This window comes from Cygnus olor, chromosome 6 (assembly GCF_009769625.2).
Source record: "Cygnus olor isolate bCygOlo1 chromosome 6, bCygOlo1.pri.v2, whole genome shotgun sequence".
NCBI classification, from domain to species: Eukaryota; Metazoa; Chordata; class Aves; order Anseriformes; family Anatidae; genus Cygnus; species Cygnus olor.
In genome coordinates, this window is record NC_049174.1 from 27,169,341 (window position 1) to 27,193,412 (window position 24,072).

At 47.2% G+C, this 24,072-nt stretch overlaps 1 protein-coding gene across 10 annotated transcripts in view; it reads right to left on the reverse strand.

The window, feature by feature from the left end:
• MRAS (muscle RAS oncogene homolog) overlaps positions 1-23,658 on the reverse strand; it is a 41,033-nt gene extending 17,375 nt beyond the window's left edge. Inside the window, exons 1-4 of one of the 10 annotated variants that reach the window (XM_040561275.1) lie at positions 23,542-23,656; positions 22,529-22,803; positions 8,630-8,732; positions 1,758-1,968 (exon numbers count right to left, since the gene is read on the reverse strand). In XM_040561275.1, the coding sequence (XP_040417209.1) occupies positions 1,758-1,950 (193 nt within the window). In that variant the 5' untranslated portion in view covers positions 1,951-1,968; positions 8,630-8,732; positions 22,529-22,803; positions 23,542-23,656. Of the gene's footprint in view, positions 1-1,757; positions 1,969-4,389; positions 4,408-8,629; positions 8,733-14,208; positions 14,625-18,573; positions 21,415-22,206; positions 22,225-22,528; positions 22,804-23,541 lie in introns of those variants that run through there. The other 9 variants (XM_040561277.1, XM_040561276.1, XM_040561274.1 and 6 more) reach the window with 9 other exon arrangements.
• Positions 23,659-24,072: the final 414 nt, after the last annotated feature.

Genomic DNA, 24,072 nt, shown 5'->3' on the forward strand with positions numbered 1-24,072 from the left:
AAAGGTTGCTCATTTTAGAGGGTTGGACTATGGACTAACAAGCAATATACGGGGGAGAATGAATTTCATTTACAACAGGATCTTTAATTTTTTTTTAATGTAACACTGGTATTTAAGACACAAAGTTACACAGGTACATTATGGGACAGTTAACTGAAAGCAAGTATCTCTGATACAGGTGACACCATGACAAACGTTGGCAAGATTACAGTATTTTTAGAAATACTGAGTTAAGGCTTTTTTTTTTTTTTTAAAAAAAAGACCTTGGGGGCCATCTGTACTCACTAAAATGCATCTGATATTTCCTTAGAGTACAGCTAAGACCTCAGTCAGACCAAGCTTATGGCCTTCACAGTAAATCCTGAAACCCTCCATGTTCCATCACTGATACCAACTTCCAGTTTTTTGACCCTGCACACCAATTTTGCAAATGCTGAGACACCAGAGATCTTGAATGCTTTCATGACAAGAGGGTGGAGGTAGGAGCTTACTGCAAGTCAGACTGAATTTAGTTCAGTTATGTCACTGGCCATATACATGAGCTTGGAAAACTAATGTACGAAATATTTGCTTGCTTTATGTACAACTTAATCATCACATTAAACCAAACAAAACCTGTAGCATTAAAATTTGCCTTAGAGCTCTGGTCAGCCTGTCTCTTGCACCACAAACTGAAAAGTTGCAGTTTTAGGTAATAGCGGGCTTCTTCCTCACCTGCAAAATCAAGTATTTTGTTTTGTCTTTTTCCCACCCTTTTTCTTCGGAGAACTAAAAAATCTTGGTTACGTCAGCTCTCCTATCTGCTACCCAATGTGTATTTAAATAAAACAGGTAACTAGATATGAAAATGTCATGCCTGAATGATGGGAATTGAGAGGTGCTACAATTCTTCACTGTCAACAGATGACAGTTTTGATTAAGTGTTCCTTCTGGTTATAACCCTCATTCAGCTACCCTCGTACTGGTATTTCCCAGGGGACGAGCCTAACCACAATGAAACATCAATATCACTGTGGTATAATTCTGCCACCAGGGATGCCTACCCCAAATGCCATTTGCAGCATGGTATAACCATGCACAGACACCTTACAGCTCCATGTTGTAGAGTTCACAGTTGGCAGAACTATCGGGAGGTTGTCTTTGAGAGGCATAGCCAGCTACAGCACATCCTCACGCAAACAGCAGAGTAGACATTATGTTAACAGGAAAGGGGGGAGTTTCTCAGCAGACAGGTGCAGCAGTTCAGCATTACTCAAGAGGAAACAGATTTAACAAGAAGTGATATGCTACTTTTCTTCTTCCTAGTGCTGTTGAAGCAGAGCATCCTCCTTAAAGACTGTGTAGGCCAACTACACTAGGAGATTGCCACAGTGGCTCACAGCCTGTCCACACAACCCTATTAAACACTCCTTGCTAAATGCAGAGGATTGAAATAGGCACCCCTTTGTCATTTTGAAGGCTGACAATATACCACAAATCCAAGTAGCCTGAAAACCACCATACAAGATGATCTACACACACGCAAGAAACATGCAAGGTTTTCATGCTCTTCAAAAAACATTTTTGCACACAACTGGAACCAGAAGCTTTGCTGAAGGTCAGTTGCTGCTGCTCACAGGACAGCTGACAATAAGGTTCCTGGCAGCCCACAGCATGGGAGGGACACAAAAGTACAATATGCTGTGGAAGACACTGAGGTCTACCTGTGCCCATATTCAGCTAGAATGGAAAGGGAGCTGTGAGAGTGGCTTGCTCACCATCAAGGATTGCCCACTGGCCATCTATTTCTGTGTGCTTCAGGTAGGAGTCTTCAATAGTTGGGTCGTAGTCTGGCACAAAAATCTTCTGGAAAAATTGAATGGTGAGAGCGCTCTTCCCCACGCCACCATCTCCAACCACCACCAGCTTGTACGTGGGGAGGTTTTCGCTGGGAACGGCACTTGTAGCCATGCTTCCAGTGTGCTAAACCTGCAGGAGAAAGAGACCACCTCTGATCACTCATTAGCAACAAAGAGTGAAGCATGCACAATGCAACTTTTACCTGGTACCTGCAAAGTGAGGATGAACTCCACAGCAGGGCACCAGCGGGTTTCCTCAGCATTATCCCCTCCATACCTGAATTCGAAGTCCTTTTGGCACTGAGTAGGGCACCTGCCCTCCCCAACAGCTCTGTCGTACCCCAGACATGCAGACAGCCCCACTGCTGTGGCTTGTTTACTCCTACTCCTGTCTAAAGGGATGACTAATTGCCACCAAACGCCTGTGTGCAAGTTTTATCATCTGAGTACCTTTCGTATAGGGCTCAGGCCCACACAGCTGTGCCAAAATCACCCTGGGTCAATGCAACTGTCAAGTTCCAGATAATTTCCAGTTGCCAGTGACCGAATCCCACTGAGAAGCTAGGGCTGTGCTGTTCTTCACTGCTTAACCCATGGCACAGCAGCCACCAGCCAGAGCTCGCAGAGCTGTGGTGGTGAAGGAGGCCAGGGTTAGAGGCCTGGCCCCACTGACAGAAAAACACACTTAGCTGCTCTCTTCTCTCTCAGCCTCAAGTCTGAGAAATAAAAACAAGAAACACAGAGGGCAGCAGGCCAGGAGCTACAGGTGTTTTTTGTTTTGCTCTTTTTAAAAAAACTGCCCTGGCAGGAAGGCTGGTTTTGTGGCTATGACACAGCCATGGGAGTCAGGAGATCAGCTTCCCCTACTGTGCAGCCGCACCGCTCCTGTCCCCTGGGGCGACCGCAGAGGAACTGATTCTTAAAGACAGAAGGCAAATTCACTGGGTGCAACTGGACAACAGCACATGTGTGCGCAACTATGTGGAGAAAGGAGAAGAGGCAGCCACCTGCTGCACTGCCTGCTGTAACACTTGTACAGCACAGCAGCCGCTTTGGATGAGGCGTCTGCAAGATGAAGCCAACCGCCGGCACCTGCTCCGATCCATTTGGCCTTGCTTTGTCACCCTTGGCTTTGCGCTGCTGGCTCTCACATGGGTCAGGGATGACTGGGGGGGGTGGACAAGGACTATTTCAGACACCCAGCCCTCGTGACACGGCGTGCCTGAACATAGCAGCGTCAGGCTCCAAAACTCAGCCTCTCTGGGTGTGCTGCAAAAGCAAGTGCTTGCTGAGAGCGAGCTGCCCAGGCCCTGGCCCTCACTGCTCTTTGAAGGACTGTGCAACTCATTAACATGTTAAACTGGATAATGGAGAAAAAATAATAACCATCAGAATTGGCTGTGCTGGACGGAGTGCTTCGCACCCCCATAAACTGTCAGTGGGGATACAAATCAGGATGCTAAGCCTCCAAAAGCTTGTGTCTCAATAACTGCAGGGGGTTTTCTGAATTAAGAAGAGCACTGCCCAGCTTTTTCATTCTGAGAGCACTGAGCGGTGCCGAAGCACTCGTTGCTGCAGGCTGGCCTGGCTCATGCTCAGGAGTTGAGACTGCACGGTACAAGCTGAGCCACCAACCAGTAATGTTTTATTTCAGCCTATAGTGTAGGAAAAGAAACTTCTAGAAGTCCTTTCAATTTGATATTTTTCAAACAAAACACTGATTCTTCATTTCCAAAGAGGGTCAAAAGCCAACTTGGACCATTTTTCAAACAGATAAGAACATAATCCCCAAATGGTTCGATTTCACACTGAAAAAGGTATCTAACCTTCAAGTTTAGTTTTTGGTTTCTCTAGACCTGTTCTCCCAAAGCACTATTTCAGTTTAATCCAAGTTATTGAACAGTAAAGGCACTTTTCATCTAGAGTGCTTGGGGGTCCCCATATTCCTTATTGTATACTGGACACCCTACCCTTTAACAAAGGGCTTTTCACAGACATTTCATAGCTCTGCTAGCGAGCTTTTCCCTCCATTACATACTCAACTTCACGTGCATGTGCGCAATCACAGGAAAGGAGGCAAAATAAAAACAGTTGTGAACATTCAAGTTTGATTTTTTTTTTTTTTTTTTTTTTTTTTTTACTTATGGGAAAGAGATTCTCAGGCCTGCGAAGCCTGTGAAATTCAAGCTGTAATCTAAAATATATCCCCAAAAACATAACAGCATCAGCAGGCAACCCTGAAGCATGCAGTGATACCACTGTTCAAATCATAGCAGTGTCCAAACACACTGAAACATCAATGATTCACTGTGCTGTACACGTATGCATTTTTTGTCCGCGAAGTAGACATGAGAGCAAGGTTTCTTTGCTATTTCTTGCCTCTGACTACCACACTATAATCCAACTATTGCCAGCATGACACAGTTCTGGGAGTTGCATTACCAACTACAGTCACAGCTCAGTGCCAAAAGGGAAGAACCCCTCCATTTCTTAAGTGAGGGAAAATTCCCTCCTCCTTCCTCCCCAGCACCATGTTATGTATGATAGGTACCTCTTATGCTTGGGTGGCTTCTGCAAATACAAGAATAACTTGCCATACGCATAAGCTGTATGTTGTGCAAGTAGAATGCCTTGACCTCTAATTAAGGTCATGTACTGGACATTTCTCCTTGAATCAAATGCGTAGGAACCATCTTAGTTTCTCCTCTAAAAAGAAACCCTGTCAGAGGGACAAAGAGGGTTATCACAGAGGTGAGATTGCTGAGGCTAGAAGGAAGTACAAAGACCTCTTGTCCAAGTTGAGACAAGCCAACATTTTCAGAGCAAGAAGAAACATGACGAAGTCAGCTTGTTTCTAAACTATCTTTGGAAAAATTCTTGAGAATAGAATTTCTGCCATGAGCAACAGCAGCTGGACAGGGAGAAGGACATCACGCACCAGCTGAGCCCTCACCCACTCTAATTTCAGCTCCTCAACGTACTCTTCAGTGAAAGTTTCTTACCCCTGTTTTAGAAAGAGCAAATGATTTTTCTCATGTTTACAAGATCACACCATCAACAAGCAGTATGCTTGGCTGCGTATTTGCAGGAACCTACGAATTTCAAATAGGTCTCTCATTTTGGCTTGGAAGACTAAGCTTTCTTTTAGCATCATCCTGCTAGGGTCAGACAATCCTTAGAACTGAGACCTTGTCTAATAACTGTCCATCCCCTTCCCCCTCACATTTTACAACAATGTTTTTGCTTTGCCTGTGGCCAAGACTTCACCCCTTCTTTATTTACACTGGAGTGCCTAGGAGTCAGTCACCCTGCGCGTCTCCGGATGGGCTGTATGAAAGACCAATTGTTACTCACATGGCAGAGGACAGGCCACAGATGTGAAAACCATACTCGGTTTGTGCACAATTTTGACCTCATCACAAAACCACAAGCAGTAGCTCAGCAGACAAGCATTACTTTTCCACTGACATTCAGTACCAGCCCCTTTAACTCCCTCCGAAGAAGCCTTGAGCTTATCTTGCATGAAATGCTTCCCAAAGTACCATGATAATATTTAGTCCACTGTAGCCCCAGTGTTGGACTCTGACCAACACTCAAAGGGGTCAAATCAGGGCATTTGCTTCCAGTTGTTTCCAAAGTTTTGTTATACTGCATGTCTAAGTTACCTGACTGAGTAGAAGGTAGCCTGTGGAGAACAAGCAAGAATTGAACTAGAAAAATAAAATCAGACACCGCAAACTAGTTTGTCGAGCACAAAAGACACATTTTAGGTGATGTCAGCATAAACAGACAAAAACTTCTATCGTAATGTCAAAAGGCAGCAAGAGTGAATGTTTCCACATAGCTGTTTCTACTGCATCAGCATTCAGTAGCGCAGCAGGGCCCCATCACATGCTGCCCAGACATGCCATCCTCAGCGCACTGCTGAAGGTCCCCTGAGGTGATGACAGCCACCAAACTGCCCTAATCCCTCAAGTATTTGCTATGGAGTGTCCTCATACACTCTGAATCCAAAATACACACATGTCCAAAGCCAGCCAGTCACATGTTTCACCAGACACCAGCAATGCTCACGAAAATACTCTTCTTTCTACTGAGATAACATGTACCATGCTCCTAAGTACATAACGCAATAAGGACATAGAAGTCCCATGCTCATAAGTACATACAAGTACATAACGCAAAACCGCCAAAATCCAAGTACTTCCACCCCTCTGCACCTCCATCTGCCCTGAAAAAAATCAAAGCAAGAAGACAGCTCACGCCTTGACGAGATTATAATCTCAGCCATCCAATAAATCAAACCTTGAAAACAACGTATGTCATGTTAATGCTCCTGGAAAGCATTAAACACTCAAAGGTACACAGAGCTTCATGCTGGCTGGTTACATGGCTACAGGCAAGTGTACAAGGCTTGGGCTGATTTTCATGCATTTTTGGCAGGAGTACTGACACAGTCCTCCTCAGAAGGGAGCAAGGATAAACGCGTTTGGTATAGATCTGATTGAGAAAAATGAAGCGCAGACATTTTTATCTATTGTCTGAATACAAAGCAGCATGTGGTAATACACTAATAAGCTCTGATGATAATCATCTTACAATTTCTACAGTTGTTTATTTTAAAGGAGCCAAGAGAACGATCCATACCCCACGCAGACAAACGCCGGCAGGGCTCTGTGCAAGTCACTGGAAGGAGGCCGATTTACATGGCTGCCCTCACACGCATCAGCAAGATCCATGTCCTGCCAGCACGAGCCCATAACGCTGAGGGAGTTGGAAACGTGGCCACTGCTGGGGTGGATGGCAAGGAGAAGGAGAAATGGTGACCCCAGAGTGCCACTGAGGTTGATGGTGCTCTCCTTTGCAGGAAGGATTTCTTGTCAGGTACAGAGGCAGAGTGAATGGTGTAAAACCCCATTTACCTGTCTGGATGTCTTGGAGCAGCCGAGGGATACGTGAATACTGATAACAGAAATTCAGCATAGCTTGTGCAGCTGGGCCACCCAGCCCCACTGGGTCACCAGCTCATGGATGCAGCACACCTAACCCCTATCCCCATGGGGAGACTTGCCCTGAATGCAAGCAGGGCAGATCTCAGCTTGTGTAAATCATCATGATTTCCCGCTCATTGGAGCAGAGGTGTGGCCATGTACCACAACAGTGAAATCTACCCCAGATGTTTGACAGTCAATGTGCAAGCACTCTTGTCCCTGGCTCCAGCTCTGCTCTCCCAGAGGCAGAGCTCCTGGGGCAAAGCTGTGACACCAGGTCAACGAGCTAGAATCAGGCCCTGGCTTTGCAGCGGAGGTTGGTGCAATTAAAGGCATCAGCTCCCTGACAGAGAAGCCCAGCATGACAGTGATTTACTGTCTCCACGGCAACACACGACAAATTACTTAATTCTGTTATGAAACCTCAAGAAAGCTGCAACAGGGGCTGTGTGGGAACGGCCAGCTCCCTCCTCCTTGTTGCAGCTCCCCCAGAACAATTTCAGGGGGCTTGGTGCTGCTATAGCAATAGGCTGAGATTTCACTTATGTGTATATATTTGCTGACCAATGCAACCAGCCCGTGGCCAAAGGAATTTGTCTGTCACTGGTTTGCTTTGGTCCATTGGTAACTTTTCACATAGGCCCTGCCAGAGCTCTGCGTACCTGCAGACACCAACCTCACCTGGGGCCGAGGAAGGCTATCAGCCGCTGATGAAGCCAACTACTCCTACGGTTGCAATTAATAACTCTTCCTCTAGCCACAGCTAACTTGCTTACACCCTTTTACCCAGTCAATTTGCAAGCAGTAGCAGCTCCATGGAATGCCTCCAGGGCTGAAACTCTGCAAGATCTGAACACTTCCCTCTCTGTTCCTCTCTCAGGCTGCAGCCGCACAGCCACCATGACACACCCAGAGACGCTAGCCAGGTACCAAAATAGTTCAGCTTTGCATGCTGGATGCAATCCCCTGGACTGGAAGCTACTGAGAACCCTTGAAACATGGGACGTGCCCTTTTTGGAGATAGCTGTCTCCCTAGAGTCACGCTGATCAGGACCGAGTGAGTTTTAGGAAACTCTCCCTCAAATTGGCATTAAACCAAACCTTCAAGAGCCAAAGGAGTTTCAGGTGTACGAACAACCACCACCAATCATTATTAAATGAAGATGCATAATTCCTAGCCAGGTTTCCTCCAGCCTTATAGATTTCCTGCCCAGTCAATGCCTCCAAAAGGATAAGTTTTCAGTGGGAAGTTACTACAGAACAGACCAACTGTGTGGGAGGCCAAAGCTTGACAACCCTTTAGCATCAAGTTGCTCAAAGGGCAAGTGAAATTTCAACTCTTGGAGGTTTTCTAAGAAGGATCATGCCAGGTAAGAGCGCTCTCAACTCCTATCATCTTCCAGGAGATCGGATGGAGCCCAGCACCTGGCAAGACCTGCACAGGAAACTACAGGCATTTCCTTTTGGATCAGTGATCAAAGCATTATCAGATTGCTATTAAAGAAGAGGGTGAAAAAAAAAGTCATAAACCAACTGTTGTTTAAAAATAAAATCCTCAACCCACCCAGTCACGTCATGGGTTGAATTTTGATTTGGGGGATGTAGCTGCAGCCCTGCAAGTGGCCTCCTGAATTCTCCTCCAGTGCAAAAACGATGTTGTACCCAGAGGGCTGCACTCCCTGAACTCCTCGCTGGCTTTCCCTGCCAACTAGACCTTTTCTCTTTTTCAACCCAAGATCACATCACCTCCCCCACTGCACAGATGCTGCTCAGATTTACTGTAAGAGAAAGAAAACTCACCGGGGGAGTAATGAAGCACTTGAGATTCACACAAAAGGCAGCTAAAGGCAGTAGCTGTCTGATGAATACTTGGTAGTTATTTCAGGAAACATGGAATTATAGCCTGAACAAATAATAATAATAAAAAGCCACGTCACTGGAAATTGCTTGGGTCGTAGGCGGCCCCCTCTGTTCCCCCCCCTCCAGAAATTCTTGAGCAATAAGAAGGAGCCCTTGCAGTAATGCTGAGCTCTGACAAATGGCAGCAGCTTTCCCTTGGCCAGGCTGGGCTCGGGGCTCACTCGTATTTACCTTTAAGCATGTGCTTGCTGCTGTTCTGTATGCAAATGCCGCACGACACACATCAGTCACATTGATGAATGTCATCCAAAACAGCTCCCTTCCCTCCCCCAGCTCCTCCTCCACCTCCCACAACAACTCCATTAACCTTCAGCATGTTCCTCTTGGTGATTTAGTGCCCTTTTCAAAGCACGTAAGAAGATTCCTGTCACTCTGACAAGTCAGCAGTCAGATGAAGAGGCCAGATTCATATTCCAAATAAATAAGACCACGAGTCAGATTTGGGTCAACTCTACAGTTGCAGCACTGCCGCCACCAGTTCTGTAGGAGAATCCAGATACGTGACATGCGAGCCATTCCCGTTTCTCTCAGACCAGGATTAACACTATACGGTTTCCAGTCTAGGGGTGTCCAGCTGAGGCTGTTCCAACCCTTTGGCTAAGATGTGAAATGAGAGCATCCCTGCCCATCAGGCTGGGGCCTGACGAAGCGGATGGCTCAGCTGCTTTTACTTCCATCACTTCTTGGGTATTTAAACCCAATATCCCTTTCCTTACTCTTATTTCCAAAGCTCTCGGGAGACATCAAGGGATGACAGATTCCTGTACTACTCTTGAAAATTCTTTGCTAGTGAGGCCAGGAATGCCTCTCCTATGTTATCATGGAAACGATGAAGCTGACCTAAACATACTGTAGCAAAAAGAATCAGATAGCCAAGATGTTACCCTGCCCTGCCCAGCTAGAGATAACACAAAAGAACAAATTTGCAGTGGAGGAAGCGGCTTCAAATTCCAATAGCTGCCCTTCCTGCTAGCACAATCCCTGGAAATGGGCAGCTTCCCTCTTACACATCCCAGCCTGCTGACACACCAATAAAAAGACCCCAAATCCACTGCCCTGGGTGGTTTCACTGCTCAGTGAGGTTTCCCAAGCAATAGCCCGTGCAGCACGGCAGCTCTCGGTTTCTCTGCTGCCCACACGCGGCTTGCAGTGAACCAGGTGATGCAGCCAGAGGTGCGCGACCCAGGCAGGCGGAAACAGCTCTGGTGCCAAAAATTCATACATCAGGACGAGAGCTGTGTAGGGATCCTGAGCAGTGCCAGAAACTGCCCAGCATGGACAGTCCTCGCTGCTCCACCCTGCCTTCCTCACCACGGTTCTGCAGCCCTCTGCCAAAACAAGGGGTGCTTGATGGTAACCTCACCGTGCCGTGCACCGAGCCCCAGCCAGCTCCATCACAGCCTGTCACAGGGCAGGCATGGCTAGGCCAACACACAGGCTTTACAGCACCTATGGTTGTTTCAGATGTGGTTTGTAGAGGCCGTCTTACTCCAGTCACCCTTCTGCAACTTGATCAATGCATCTGGCTCCAAGTCTGTCTTCCAGTCAGGCTCAGTTAGGTATTTAATGCTTTATTCGTCTCTGGTGTTGCTACTAGATGTCTTTCAGGAGGTAACTGGTTTTAAAAAGACTCCCTTCCCTCCTGGAAAACAACCTTTGCATCTCTTCAGACAGCTGTTAAGAGCTGAAGGCTATGAAAGTCCCTGGGTAATGACATTTCCACGTGGGGATGGGTGGATCCTGCAAAGTCCCCGGCTGATGCTGCCAGGCTTTTGGGCGAGATGGAGGAAAGCGAGAAGAGTGGGGAACTCAAGACTATTTCCAAGACTTGTACTCACCTCAAGTCTTCTCCAAAACTTAACTAATAACTACGTCCTTTCTAGACAAAAAGACTGTTGTTGTCTGTATCCTGTGGAAAAAACAGGTATGGACAGACAGATGGCCTGTCCTCCCTCTGCATCCCAGTGCTCCTCAGAACTAGCCGTGAGCTACAGAGCAGTGCAGATTTGGCTGCACCACTTCTATAACACAGGGCAGGCTGTGTAAGGCTCCATCAATTGTCTCAAGCTCCTGGATTGAGGATGGTCCTCCTGGTTCCCCACAGCTCATTTAACACTCATTTATAGGTAGAGAAGAGCACAGCATGCGTTAGTCTGTGATGCGGGAGGCTGAGAAGGGCTTTGTCAACTCAGACTTCAGAAGATGAAGGAGCAGCCACCTCCTATCACCTCCCAGGTTTATACAAATAGGCAGTTGGCAGATTTAAGACATATTTTAATGACTATAGATCCCAGAACTACATGCAAGGCTATTTGCTAGGCATTTCCCAGGTCTGTGTCATTACTCTGCCACTCAAAAACTTTGGGATCTCATCTCTGGACCATAACCCATTACAATATTTTTTTTCCAGGCCCATTATAATGTGCACCCAGAGCAGGTGCCTCTTATTTACGTACAATATGCTTAGGAGGCAACTCCGTACTTCACAAATCCAATGGGCTTGTTTGGAGGGGTACGGGCTGAGCTTGGGACTGGCCTCCCATGCTGTGGGTGCAAATGTAGGGATGCGCGGCAGCAGCACCGCCAACCCTTTGGAAAAGAAGTGCCGTGGTCCCAGCCTGTGCTGCTCAGTGTCTGCACTTTGCTGTTGGGTGTTCAAATTTCTTTTCAAGTATCATTGAGTGGACAATTCCACATGTTGGAGAGCAGTAGCCAAAAACCAACATAGCTTTGAGAACACCCTATGGGGCAGCTGACCCAGCTTCAGACTCCTGTGGGCCACCCCCAGTTCCAGCAAAGACCTGTGTCAGGGCACATTAAGCCTGTTCCTTCTATGCTCACCCTAAAGTCTCTGCCTCGAGTTTTAAGTTATTCAATTTGCTACAGTGTGGGAGGGTTTATATGTACATTCATTAACACTTCCATTATGCCCCGTGGTTTGGCAGGTGGTGCTGCATTATGGATTTAAACTGTGCCAGCAAGCAAGTCTACAGCACTTCACTGGATTAGCACGCTATGGAAAATTGTACCTCAAAAGTGTTCTGTACTCTCTTGAAGCACCTCAGATGAGCAAGGCAACAGCAGGGCTCCACCACCACCTCTGCGCAATCACATCAGAAACTCACTTGCAACTTAAGGAAAAGATAACTCTGCTCAAAAATCAATTGCCATTTGGATATGAAAATAATAAAACCAAAAAGCAAGAGCAGAATCTCCCCCCAGTTAAAGGAAAAGGGAGAGACGCACCCTCTGCTGCCATCGCCACAAAGCATCTTTCACACACAAACAATAACATCCTTTGCTTCTGCACTGCAAACGGGTTTGGGTTCTAGCACTTGCATCAAGGAAACACAGCACACGTGGTCAGGCCCCTTTCAGAAGTCTGCCTCCAGGGTACTCAGCCCTGCCAGTGCTCCACGCCAAAGATGATGTCTTCTGTCTAGTCAGAAATAGCAGATTTCCAGAAACTTCAGTCAGACCCCTGACGGGGCCGCTGTCCTGGAGCGATGAGATGTGCAGGGCTACACTCCCTCCCCACAGGGACCCAGAGAGCAAATACACCATTCGGTGTTGGCAAAGGGGAGGATAAGGACCTGAGATGGGACAAGAGGATAAAACTGATACCGTCACATTTCTCATCATTTACCAGGATTGGACACACTCATTTCTCTTTAAATGAAAGTGGCACTACGTGCAGCTCTATGTGCAACATCCAGAGCACTAACTCCCACAAGCATAGAGGATTTCTGCTTTACCCATGCAATGGGAAGAGTCATTTCATGAGCAAAACCATGAACAAACCCGAACAAAGCAAAGTAACTGGACAAAGTTTGAGTCTAGACGCAAGGTAAAGTCTCACGTGCCATTCCTGTGCCTACATAGCGGCACTATTTGTAAACACCAAGACAAGAGATTGACAGCCTTAGTCTTGGCAACTCAAGCACAGCTCTTGCGCACCACATTTTAAATACCAAGCTCAAAGAAAGAGCAAGTAATTGGGATTTGGCTCTTCCTTGAAGGGCTGGATTCTCCCCAGGGGACATTCACTCCACAAAGGGGTCTTTTTCATATGCTCCACTACATTCAAGGACACTGGAGAGAGGAAAAAAAAACTTGATCAGAAAGATAACTGTAGATATCCTTATGTCTTATCTTGACCTCGTGAGCTATAACATAACACGAGATGGGTTACCCTGACAGTGCCTTGACATGTTCCTGCATATAAAATTATCTCTACACAGAAGCACAGATAGAGACAGCATGGATCACAGCCACTTGGAGGGGAAAAAAAAAAGCCCCAAAGCATTAAGGGCTGGTAAGGGACAAGATTACTTTCCATCCTGCCACAGCATGTTTCAATTTAACCACTGCATCTCTCAGCACTTTTGGTTCGTATCCTTTTACCACACAGAGACACAAGCTTGGTACACACCCAGCCTTAGGAAGGGGAAACGATATTTTGGGTCATCAGCTCCACCCACCCCGATCGACAGAGCTTTCGAAGAGCATGGGTCTGACACAGGACCGAGGGCACACCAGTCCGGGGTCAGGACAGCCTGCGGGGCACGAGGTCAGGGGCATTTAGGGAGCTTACTGGGGCCATGAGGTTTTGTCAGCAAGCCCCCCCTGCCGCTGCAAGCAGGGGCACCCTGTGCAGGGCCACCTGCCGCTGTCCACACACCACCTCAGCCATTTCCGCACCTGCCAGCCCAGCTCCTCCTTCCTCCACCCACCGCCTGCCTTTAGAAGCCCTTCACCACTTTGGCTTAGCCTGGCCCCTTCCCACCTCTCAGCTAGATCTGTCTGCCTCTTTACAAGCCTTCCCGAGCCCACACAAACTGTAACTACTGTTATTTTCCCTCCTTTTTTTTTTTCCCTCCACCACCGGAAATGGATGAGGCAATCTGACCTCCACACCAGAGAATTGCTCCCAGCGCTTTGTGCAGCAAAAGGATTTCTTCTGACACAGCACAAAATCAAACAGACGCTTCAACGCAGCGTACACCCAAAAACACAGCTTTTCTCCGCCGCTTCGCCAGCCCAGCATTGATTCCCATATTCTTGCGAGGCTGGTATGTAAACAACAGGGAGTGACTCGCTGCGCTCAGGAGGCCTTGGAAAAAAGAGTTGTATTTCTCCGCCCGCCTGGACCCAGTAAGTCGTCCTCCTGAGGTTCAGACAGTTTGAGGTCCCCAATTTAAAAATCCAAGGAATGAAAATGTCTTGCTGGAGATCTTTACTAACACAGAAGTGGATTGAAACTTCTGTTATTTAATTATTCAAATCCCAGTTGCTTAATCAGACAGACCTGCAAAAAGAATAAGAAATTACATATTCCCTTACACAGTCTTTCACGTTCATCAGTGAAGTTTGCTATGTCCCACATATATTCAGTGCAAGTCAGACTTTTGAAAATGGTCTTAATACTCCATAGGTAAATCTCGTAACAAAATACTCACAGAAGAGAGGCAATGCAGCATCCTATCAGCATCTCGGTGCCACACTAAGCCATTTTGCAGATCATGTGGAGGAAACGATGCTCAGCAGAACATTTTACCAGAGCATTACAGATCTTTTCAGACTGGATCAAACTCCAGAAAAGCAAATGGTCCATTCAGCTCCTTATGCCTGCATTTGTGCCTGCTTGCAGATCGAATTTAAAAACATCCACAGCTTTTAAGCATGTGGAGAAGACAGAAGTCTCTCCCAGTATTCTGCCCTTGAGCTACGAAGTATTTTCTGAGGGAAGAGCTGTAAGTATTCATTCAAGTCCACCTCATCACTATGGCTCATCATCATCTTCAGACCTTTCACCTAGAGCTACAATCCTTCACCAGCTACCAGCAAGGTCTCTTCAGGTAGAAAAGAAGCACGGTGTGCAAAGGATGGGCTCAGGTGATACCTGACTTTTTTCCAAGGATGATTACATCTGATACAGACTTACAGTTAGAAAGGTACCTGTGAGATCATATGCTACTCAGAGCTAGGATGTCAACTGTTGATGTTGCATTGCTGTTTCACAAAAACAGTTTTCAACAGTTTGGGGTTTTCCAGAGCACTGGGGCATGTCTCCTCCTCCTCTTCTGAGGTTCACCGTAGATTCTTGCTCCCACCAGAAGCCAGCAGACATCAAACCAACCTCCAGTCTGCATATCAGCAGTGACCAACCCTGAACCAAAGGGATTCCTTCAGCGATTTTCCCCTTCCTGGTTTATCACTGGCTCTGACTGCCCTCAAGGACTCTTTCTGGGATTGAGCACTGGGCACTGAATAACTTTTCCCACAAGTCCCCCTTCACAGTAGGTGTCCCCCACCCAGCCAGTCTTGCGCTTACACTGGGGGCACTAATAGTTCCATACCAGGTATTACACAAGACATCAGTTACATGTTTTCTGAAGATCACAATCTCTACCAAGTTACCAGCTGCATATGCAGACTACTCGTGAGTTATCTGGATACATTAAGTACAGATGACAGATCTGATAACAGTGCCTGGATGTGCCTAAAAGATTAAATTCTGTGTGCTTTTTCAATTTTATGTACTTTTTCTCATTTCATACCTTTTTTGAGTCTGCGTCACAACAACCGTTAAAGGAGCTTTTATCACAGGTTCACAACTTGCAGAAGAAAATTCTCTAAATGCTCTTTTGGTGTGACTGGATGCCTTGAGACACACTACAATGGATGCTTTAGTAGCCCTTGGAGTGGGGAGGCCAGTTCAAGAAAAAATGGATGGGGTTCCCACTGCACCAGCGTCCATCACCATCCTTTTAAATTGAGTTGGGTGGGTCTGCGTTCCAGCCACCATATATCACATTCACTATTGCTTCCAGCCGTGCAAATGACAGATCCCTACTCAAAAGCTGTTCAACCTTTCTTTCCATTGCAGGATGAGCAAGGATTTTTCCACAAACCAGAACCAGCCTTACACCATTACAGCCTTCTCTGTTTTCCAGCATAACCCTCAAAAACGTACCAAAGGAAACTTAAACATTTTGACACTGATATGACAGATTTTAAAAAAGCAAAACAAAAAGCCCACTAAATCCAAAAAGATTTCATTTTAATTGTTATTTTCTGCTCAGTTCTGCAACTCTTCCTCTCATAAAAGTAAGCAAACCAGACGAGCTGCAGAGCACCTTGTTGTTATCAAATCTGCATTTTCTAGGCACACCGTGCTGTCTGGGTTTGTTTACACTGTTTGGTGCAGCGAGTAACCCTCTTGTCTGTTCTTGGCCTACCCAGAAGAGAAGTCTCAGTCCCTGAGCCTCCTCTACCTGCAGTTGGAGCTGAGGCACACTGGCAGGCACACTCTTGGAAAGCTGAATTTAGTGGCAGTCTCAAACAGACCAGTATTTCATTAAGATTAAGAGGCTTTTTTCGTTGTTGTTGTTGTTAAAAAAGAAAGAACTCATGCACTTCACAATTAAATGTAAGCTAACTGAATTAGTGTCACGACATGCATGCATAAAGGAAAGCATCTGAGCCCTGGCACCCCTGTGCCCCCAGCAGGCTCTGAAAGGCGAGCAGCCTGTGCTGCAGCAGAACCCAGCTTTATTGCTTTGGCACTCCAGCTCTTGTAAAGGAGCAGGCAGTGGCCAAGACGTGCCCAGGGCTCTGCCTGCTCCCACTCAGGGTCCAGGTTCCAGCTCGTGCCGTAGGCATGGCCTGAGACACACAGGGACATCCCACTGCTGACCACAACCATGACTTTCTAGCAGAGGAGCAGCAACCTCTGCTCAGCAGCTCCTGCCCCAGCCCTGCAACTCGCACCCAAGTCCAGGGAAGCTGACAGCATGGAGCACTTCCAGGGTTTTCAAGGAGAGTACTTCACTGTAAGCAGCACTGGGTACGTGATAGGGGCCCAGAACAAGGCACTGCATGACTTACGGCTGACTTCATCAGGCTACAGCTTGATCCTTAAATCCTCTAGGTACTTCACAAGACTGTTACTCAACTCCTGCTGCCTTCAGCCTCACAAGTAGACGACAAATACTGAGCATCAGCATAGCTCTCCATGACTCATTTTTTTTCCTCTCCTTTTTAAATATAGCATCCTATAAATGTGGATGCATTCAGAGAAATAAAACTCATATTGTTACTGTTCACCACGCAACCAAAACGGAAGATTCCAGCTTTATATCAGCTTCCTTCCCCCCTACAAAACACTTTGGGGCTCCTCGCAAGGCCAAGATGGAGCAAAGGCAGACGTCCTCTGCCCAGGAGCCCAGGTAGCTCAGGGACACGGCATGGTGGCAGCAGGTGGGCAGAAGGCTTCAAAGCCAGCCCAGCCGCTTCCATCAACTCTATCCAAAAGGGGACACCAGCAGAATTGGCCCTGAGCACAGGAAAAATGAATTTGTCCAGAGGAACAGAGTTTTGATAGCTGTGAGGCAGCTTGTGCCAGCATCAGAGAAGCTGGGCCCACTGAAGCAGCAGAGGTGACACCTCCAGCTAGGGGATGTTCCCCACTCCCCATCTTGCCCCAGACACATCTTCTCCCTCCCTGCCTGCCCAGGCTTGACCTTTCCTCCTTAGAGGAGGCAAATCCCACCTTGTCCAGCTGAGGAAACGTCCCAGACTGCCTCAGAAGCATCAAGGAAGAATCTAATGGGTAGAGTACGGACCAAAGCTTGGTGGTTTTCAGTGGAATTGAGACCCAGTCTCAACACCCTCCTGCGGACTTCTCTGTACGATCCTGTGTGCTGTGTTTAGCTTCAGCAAATGCTCCAGTTCCCCAGCTGTAGAACTGCGATAAATAGCAGGTCTCTATCTCACAGGTATGTTGCAAAATAAATAGATTTTGCGTTACTAGTGTTCCAGGAATGCTTTAAAAACTGCACCACAAGTACCAAAAGTAATCCATCACTGCTGAAAAAGAAACCTAAGACTGAAAGCAAATTAAGTCTTAACAACGCAAACATAAATACTAGAGTACGGAAGACTGTTTTCTCAGTTTATCTGTTGCTCTGATAACCGTGTTTATCCTGGTGACTTGAACTGTTTCGATCGCATGCTGTTTGAATTCAGTGCACCAAGGAGCATCTGAAGAAATGCATGTTTTACTCTGTCTACAGCGATAGCCGAGATATCTGCCATCCTTCTAGCTGTCCTAAAGATGCAGCAGAAAATATATACCTTTATCCATCCTGCTGTCAGGTGACAGAACACACGAGAGAAGTCCAAGTTACAAAAATGTAAGACTACCCAGGAGAATCTATTTTCCTCAGTAATCTAATCCTTTCTTCAAGCTCCTTAGTTAATATCTGAAATAAGTAGAGTGGCAGAGCTGCCACACTTGTCCCAGAAACTGACATTTTTAAAAGACATGATAACAGAAGCCCTTTCTTAAACTTTCAGGAGTATGTGTGGCTTAGAAAGCTGATTCCTATTTAAAATAATGACTAAGACTCTCAGGAATCCAACTCCCAAAGTCACACAGGTAGTTTTGAATATGTTACCCTTTTAGAGTAATTATGCTATCAAAGTTCCAGTCAAAAGCTGATGAGCGTTACTAATATATGCCGATGAGTGAGCTTGTATGTGAAAGACCTTCTTGCTTTATTTACACTCCAGTAAACCAGAAAGCAAACCAAGACTTATTTTAACATACTGGAGACTTGACTCCAGGACACAGCGAGGTTAACCCACACCCAGGGAGCAGGTTTATGGCAAACTGGTTCTGAGCTGATGCAGTTTTTACTCATTTTTTTTTTGCTGTAGATGATGGAAGCTTGCAGTAGTTGTCTAGCCTTCAGTGGCCTAACACCAGTCACTACATCAACCAGAAAGCTGGTCCAGCATGTCTGATCATTACTAGTTACCATTCGGATGTGAAATAGTCCCCAGCAAGTCCTCAGCGATGCTCATCTCTGGACCCTGAGCTAGGCAGATGCATTCAGGAGCTGGCTGGGAGACAGAGCAATAACCAAACATGGAGCGAACAGCTCAGCAAGCCAGTTGGGGGTATTCCCCCCATATTTGGGAAAACACATCAGTTTTCCCCTCCACAAAATGTCCACTTTTTTTTTCAACTTTTTTAAGCTTAGCAAGTTAATATAGGAACTGTTGTACATTCAAAAGATTAGCTTTTTATAAAATTATGTGGAATTTGGAGCCACAAAGAAGGGTTAGACAGTGGAGAAGGGTGAGGTGGTAAAGAAAGATAAAACCATTTCCACCACACCACATAACTTTATGTACTTGGTACAACATTCTTTCCAGAAGCAGACCTTCAGAAAAAAAAAACAAAAAAAAACAGGCATGGCAACACAAGCAGTATGTTATCTGGGAGAAGGTGAAGGGGAGTCAGCACACTTTTCAAGTTGCTCTATAGTAGTTGTAGAAAAAAGTAAAAAAGTAGTTTGAGATTTCAATCTCAAGCCCATCAACAGCAAATTCTCAGAGACAGACACAAACAAGGAAGGTCAGTATTTAGCCAAAAATTAATAAGCAGCCTTATTTGTAGAAGCAATTCTGCTGGCCATTTCTGGCCGGAATATAAGCAGCAGAATGGAGAATTCAGTCCCAGAGTATCTCAGATACAGAGATGCCTTCTTTAGTATCTCAGCATTTGCTATATTTATGCTCCCAAAACATCCCACAAAGAACAAAACTACTGCATTAGAAAGAAGAAGAGTGGGTTCAATGAGAGGCAGATTCAGAGTTCCAGATATCCATGTATACGGGTAAGAGATTTCAGCCTACCTGCCCAAAGGCAGTCTGCAACAGAGAATGCATCTGGAGGCAGGCTTCCTATCTCTCCACCTAGCTCTGAACCAAGGGACTGCTCTCTGTGATGAAACCTGTCCAACATTAGCCGTCACTTACTGAAGAACTAGTGTCTGAAGCAGTAAAGCTGGTTGGAGGGTCAGCAGTAAGTACGACAGCTACTTAAAAAAAACACAACAAAAAACAACTGTTAGCTTTCCCCAGACCTACCCCCCCCCTCTTCCCTCAATGATTACTTCAGTAGATGTATTTTTGTATAATTATTTCATCATCTAGGAGCAGGTGGCCAGTTTGCCATCTCTCTATGCAAGATTTCCATATGTATTACTCCTCCGCTGACATTTTCTCATACATACATGCATGGATCAGCAATTGCTCCGCTACAAACAGAAAATAAGAGTCATAAATCTCAAAAAAAAAAAAAATCCAAGCCTAGAAATCCAGCCTCCTAAGCTACAGCTGCTCATTTCTCCCCTCTATTCAGAAAGAGCCAGTCGTGGCTTACTGCAGATGTCACTGAAGTTGATGGACTTGCTCTGGATTTACATTAGGAACACTCAGGATACGACCCACTGCACGGTTGGACTCTCACTTCCTTATGCAAAAAACTACATCCAGCGACATTCAAATAGAGCAAACAGCCTGTACACTTCTCTCCACTATCTTCTATCAAGTCCCTTCTGTAGACAACAGGAAGATGCAACAACTCCACCAAGGAGTGGGCTAATGTTCCTCCCATCTGCCAGTCCCACACTTGCTCTGTTTTCACTTGGACCAAATCCTCCCAGTCCCTTCTGCTTTACATTTTATTAAATTTGGATGTCTCACACACCAAGAATAATAACATTGATTTTTGAAAGGTCATTTTCAAGGCACATTTCCATATCTGTTAAGACCACTTCTCTTCCTCGGCCCTGTCTATGGCAGTATCTTGAAAGCCTGAAAATGAATTCCATATTTTCCATAATTCAATCTGTCCCCTCAGCCCTGATCTACTTATTTATGGCAGCGAGGCTTATGCAAATACCAGTCTCTTGTGCCTCTTTGTTCTTGCGGATCCATGTTACTAGCCAGAGCTGGAGTCCCCTCTGCGCTGAGGGCTGCACATTGCCACACTAAGGTGCAATCCCTCCCTCCTCCAACCTACACAGGTAAGGGATGTAAAGGGAGGTGCAGTTGCACACAAGTTTCAACACTGAAGCAAGGACAAGAGCAGCTCCCACACACAGTGGCAACACACCACACCACAGCCCCAGCATGGACACAGACTGAGCAAGACAGGAGTGAGGAGCCAACAGGAGTGACAGCATTGCAGAGCAAATAAACGAGCCAAAACCAAATAAAGACCAGTCCAGTTGAAGTCTATATTCTAAAGCTTTCATAGAGCAGACTAACTCATCCTAACAAATTGCCTGACCTGCACGCAACAGGTCAGCAGGGGAACGTGGCTTTGTAAGCAGGAGAGGTGCATAGAGACTCCTGGCGTGAATCCAACCATACAGAAAAATTTCACACCCAAAGCAGGAGGATAAAAAAGATAAAGGGCAGAAACAAAGTCAAACAGCTTTCCTCAAGGAGCCCTGCAAACTTAAGAGCAGAACAGAGCAGAGCTTGTGCTCTGATGGTCCCAACAGTGAAACACCCCCAGGCAGCCACCGACAGCACATGATGCAAGTTGAAGAGCCACACGGGTCTAGGTACAGGACGCCATGCCAGTCCCCAGCTAAAGAAGAGCACTAAGGAACCACAGCACGATGGCAGCGATGATAATGGCTCATCATTTGTCCTATACTCACTTATCCTCACAGTGCCCTAATGTACTGCTTTGCCAATGACAACATGAGCTTAGGTACAGGGCTGCTCCTCCTCCTCCTCCTGCTGCTGCTGCTTCCAGTCCTGAAATACCAGCAGGTCTCTATCATGTGCCAAAGGTGCTGTGGGGAGAAGGAAAGAAGTCCTCTCTACCTGCCAGAATATGCAGTTTTATTCCTCCTTCTTGGTGGCCTCAGTTCAAGAAATAGAAAAAAATAAAAGCAACCAACAAAGGACAAAAAAAGAAAAGCCACCACCCAACCCAACACACAAACACACACACAAACCTCAAAGAACTCTCCCCACGAAAAATGCAAGCTTTGTTTCTGTAATTCTTAGTTCCTCTACAAAGAATCTCGAGCTGGTAAAAACACCCACCAAAAACTTCAGTAAACAGAAACCGCCTTTCGCATCAGTTCTGAAAACAAATGCTGGGCCAGCTCCGATCCTGCTGCAGCTGCTCTGATTTGGGAGTCATGCTAGTGGGGTGCTTGGCCCTCTGCAACCCGGGCTACACTCTGCACTGTATGAGGTATCTCCTGGGATGGAGGAACAACATAAAAGCAAGTCAAACGAACTGATGTAGACCTATGATATGAAGCACGCCCATTCTTTGGCTACACAATTATTTTTAAAGAGATGCTGTTACCTTTGTGTTTCCAGGCTGCAGTATACAGAAAGAATTCCCATCTCTATTAGGCAGTCCAAAGCCATACTACTGAGAGGGCTTTTTTTTTTTTGAAAAAAAAAAAAAAAAAGCTATTACTCCCTCATCTCCTTGACACACCCATCATTTCTTTTACCTTCCCGTAGCTTTTCTTAAGCTAATGGGACCCCATTTTTACAATGACCCTAACAGATTCTGAGCAACAGAGAAGCACCTTCATAAAGGAAAATAACATGACAGCTTACACCCAAGCAAACTTAGGCCTTTGAAATTTATCTCTCTTCTGCAGAAAGGGCCTGAGCTAAACAAAACACAGAAAGCACATCTATACCCAGGTATGACTACAAAGTTGATGCATTAGTGCCAACTACTGCATGAACGACAGTTTCCAGGTGAGGCATACATACTTGTAGTCAGTAGCATCCCTTTAAGCCTGCCACCAAAATCTTAACTTTAGATGACTCACACGATAACTAAGGAGCTGATGGCTTAGACTTTCACACTTTCATAACATTAAGCAACCAATGCAGAAGAGCGCCAGCTGATGTGCGCAGAAGGGCTGCATTTACCTGTGCTGGGAGAGCCTCGCTCGGGAGTCAGATCCTCACTGCTTTGCTCTTCTAACAAAACCCCAGCCTCCACCCCGAGCCGCCACGGCGTAAGGTCCCGATGCGCTGTGTCAAGTCATCAGATCCGCAGAGAAGGGTCCCAGAGAGCCGAGGTGCAGGATGCTGAGCCTGGTCCGCCCAGAGCCTAACTCTAGCTTGCTCCTCAACTTTCGGCCAGCCTGGCTTTTAGTTTCTCTGCCTGGGAACCAGGGTTTCCAAACACCGCTTCCAGAGATCTTGAGCCATTCGGATTGAAAAGAAAAAAAGTTGCAAGCTTTCTTTCTAATCCCCTGCAATCCCAAACACATGAGCTGAAAACGCCTAGTCCTTCAACTGCGTTTCAGCTGGTTTTCTTAAAGCAAAGAAATACAAGACAAAAAGAAAAAAAAAAAAGAAAGAAAGAAAGAGAAAACACCTCCTCCTCTCCTTCCTTCTTTGTAAAGAGAGATAGCATCTACATCTTTCTCCGAGAAGCCTAGCAAACGCTCGAACAAATGAATCTGGAAGCTTTCACAAAGTACTTAGTGGTCCAAAAGCACTTTTAACGCAAGATAAGAGATCTCGCAATCCCCAGATTAGAGCATGCGAAGGGTAGGAAAGTAAAAGATAAGCTTGCATCTGAAACCGCGGGGGGGAGGGGGGGGGGGAAGAAACCCAACAAAACGCAACAAACCCTCAACCGACAGAGAGGTTTCACTGCACAGAGCCCCCTCCTTGCCGCCACACGCTCGGGAGGAGGAGAAGCACCAACCCCCAGCACCCAACCCCACGGGCACCGCTCTCCAAACCTCGCCCCCCGGCGCACGCAGACCCCCGGGGCACGAAGCGGCCCCGCCACCACCGCCCCTTTCCCCCAACACCCGGCAAAAACAAGAACCCGGTGGGGAGCGACACCCCCCCGGGGAACCCCCCTACCGCCCCGGCTGCCCGTCCCGTTCCCCCCAAAACCCCCAATCCCCCTCCCCGCTGCTCACCGGGGCCGCGCCGCGCCCTCAGAGCCCGCCCATGCCCGCCGGGAGGCGGCCGGGCAGCGCCGCCCGCTCCCGCCCCGGCTGCCGCGGCGGGGGAGCCCACGGCCGGCCATGGCTTATATCGCCGCGGCGCCTGCTATAAATAGAGCGGCCCCGCCGCCGGGGGCCGGGCCGAGCCGGGCCGGGCCGGCCGACACCGGAGGGAGGGCTCCGGGATAGCGGCGCTGCCCCGGCATCGGCTCCCGGGGAGTGAAGGGGCGGGGGGGGGGGTGGTTTGGTTTGGGGCGGCTGCTCCACTTGGGGATCGGGGGCACCGGGCGGCCGTGCCCAGGCCCCCGGCCCCGCTGTGGGCCCGCCCGCCTTAAGGTGGATCGCGGCGGAGGGACCTTAAAGAGGCCGGGAGGGTGCGGGAAGAGGGGTTTGGGGGTAAATTAGGGGGGTTTTGGGGAGGGGGGGTCGTGACTGACATTGCCCCGGCGCCGCCGGGTGGGCGCGGGGTCGCCGGGAGGGCTTTGTGCACGGTGGTGCCCGAGG